The following is a 2,171-nucleotide window of genomic DNA, read 5'->3' as shown; positions in this document are numbered from 1 at the left end:
CCTATGGGGCAGTTCTGCTCTGTCCTACAGGGTCGCTATGAGTTGAAATCAACTCAAAGGCAATGAGCTGGGTAGGGTAAACGGTTTGCACTGGACTACTAAAGTTGGCAGTTCGAACCCACCCGGGGACACCATGGAAGAAAGTCCTGGCAATCTGATTCCATAAAGATTACAACCAAGAAAATCCTATTGAGAAATTCTACTCTGTAACACATGGGGTTGCCATGAGTTGGAATCTACCTGAAAGTAACTGGTTTGGTTTTTTGGTTTATTGGCTATTTTTGATTGTTTCTTACTCTTAAGTAATATGTCCCCTATCAGACTGCAAATTCCTTGAGGTCAAGGATCATTTTTAGATTAATTCTCTCCTGTCTTCTACATTGCTTACCATAGGGCACATGTGAAAGATACTTAAATAAATTAATAAATCCTGTTGCTGAATTTAACAAACAAAATTCTATGGGTTTTGAATGCCTCTCGAATGCAACATATTACGGTAGGTGCAGAAGTGTAATGCAGAAAATATTTATGTTATTTGCATTTAATGAGCTGGAGGAGAGGTAGGAGCATCTGAATACTTAGGGAGGATTTAGCACAAAGCTGAAATTACTGGATATCCCTTATATGGATTATACCAGCCTGGATATAAAAGTCAGAATCCCAGGCAATGTTCAGAGCAAATTTGGGTTCCCTTTACAGTAAGCCCTATAAATCCTTGTAGTTTACCTCCTTGGCCAAACATTCCAAATGTCCTTCACTGTGGATAACAGCTAGGTCTCCTGGGACCCTTGGAGCAGGCCTTTCTCCAGTCAGGCAAATAATCTGAAAAGAAAAAGAAATCACATGTAGTCCAGTGCATTTCTCTCCTTGTGTGGTTTCTCCAACAGCTAGAAAGATATTTAAAGGCTCTGAATTTCTTCGGTCTTCAATTTTCTTTTTTAAGGGTCATTTTACAGAACTTTCCATCTGTCTTAGTTATACAGCCAGACTGGGGATTCAGGTCTGAATATAATTTTTCCTTTAAAAAAATATGTTAGAATTTAAATGCAAGCATTGAATTTGAAACAACATTGCTACTGTGTAATTTCCTGGGCATTACGATTTGTAGCTGGAAGCAGAAGTTAAAAGGGGTCCTTAAGTTAACCTAACAGACATGAGGATCTAGAATCACTTTTTCCCCCAAATAAAAGAGAATTAGCAGTCTGATATCTTCACGCCTTCAGGATCCACAGTGCAAACCCTCAGTGGAATGTTCTGCTGGAGGCTGCAGCTCCTATGATTTCGGAAGGACTGGCCCAGGTGCTATTGTTAATTGAAAGGCGGAAGGGAAGGTGGTTACCTGAACAAGGTAAGAGCCACTCAGAGGCAGCCTGGGGCCGCCACTAACCTCGCGGAGGAGGAGCTGGCATTTGGACGGAGAGGAAACGTGAGCCGGGGCTGGCCAGGTAGGGAAAGGAACAGCCGCCGGAATCACCTCGGAAGGGGCGGAGCGCGACTGCGGGTTACCTGCAGGGCGGGGCTGGCCCGGATAACCTGGGCGGAGGCGGAACTGAAGAGTCTCGTCACTGCACGAAAAACCTGAACTAAGACTCACTGTACGGGAGGCGGGACCAGCGCAAGAACTCACCTGAGCCGGCGGGAAACCCGACCCGGGTGTAGCCCCGGACTCACTCAGCGCGGAGGGGGAGGCCCCCAGCTGTAGGCCCCACCTGAGCCACTCTCCGTCCGTCGGTCCGTCGGTCCTTCCCACCCTGGTCGCCATGACCTGGAGCGTCACGGCGCGGGGCGCCCACCAGCCGGACAACACTGCGTTCACGCAGCAGCGCCTCCCGGCTTGGCAGCCGCTGCTGTCGGCCGGCATCACGCTGCCGCTCTTCTTCTGCGCCGGCCTGGCCTTCATCGGCCTGGGCCTGGGCCTCTACTATACCTCCAACGGCATCAAGGAGCTCGAGTACGACTACACTGGCACCTCGGGCACCGGCAATTGCTCGGCGTGCGCCGCGGCCGCCGAAGGCCGCGCGCCGCCGCCTAGCTGCCAGTGCGCCTGGTACTTCTCGCTGTCCGAGTTCTTCCAGGGCCCCGTGTTCCTCTACTATGAGCTCTCCAACTTCTATCAGAACTACCGGCGCTACGTCGTGTCCCGCGACAACGCGCAACTGAGCGGACTGCCG

At 50.1% G+C, this 2,171-nt stretch overlaps 1 protein-coding gene across 1 annotated transcript in view; it reads left to right on the top strand.

Moving 5' to 3' along the window:
- Positions 1–1,723: 1,723 nt before the first annotated feature.
- TMEM30B (transmembrane protein 30B) overlaps positions 1,724–2,171 on the top strand; it is a 1,801-nt gene continuing 1,353 nt past the window's right edge. The window contains exon 1 of the mRNA XM_004371102.1: positions 1,724–2,167. Within this exon, the coding sequence (XP_004371159.1) occupies positions 1,761–2,167 (407 nt within the window). The 5' untranslated portion in view covers positions 1,724–1,760. The remainder of the gene's footprint in view (positions 2,168–2,171) is intronic.

Source organism: Trichechus manatus, unplaced genomic scaffold (assembly GCF_000243295.1).
Source record: "Trichechus manatus latirostris isolate Lorelei unplaced genomic scaffold, TriManLat1.0 scaffold00010, whole genome shotgun sequence".
NCBI classification, from domain to species: Eukaryota; Metazoa; Chordata; class Mammalia; order Sirenia; family Trichechidae; genus Trichechus; species Trichechus manatus.
The sequence above is the reverse complement of the archived record's forward strand: the minus strand, read 5'-3'. Positions and strand labels throughout refer to the sequence as shown.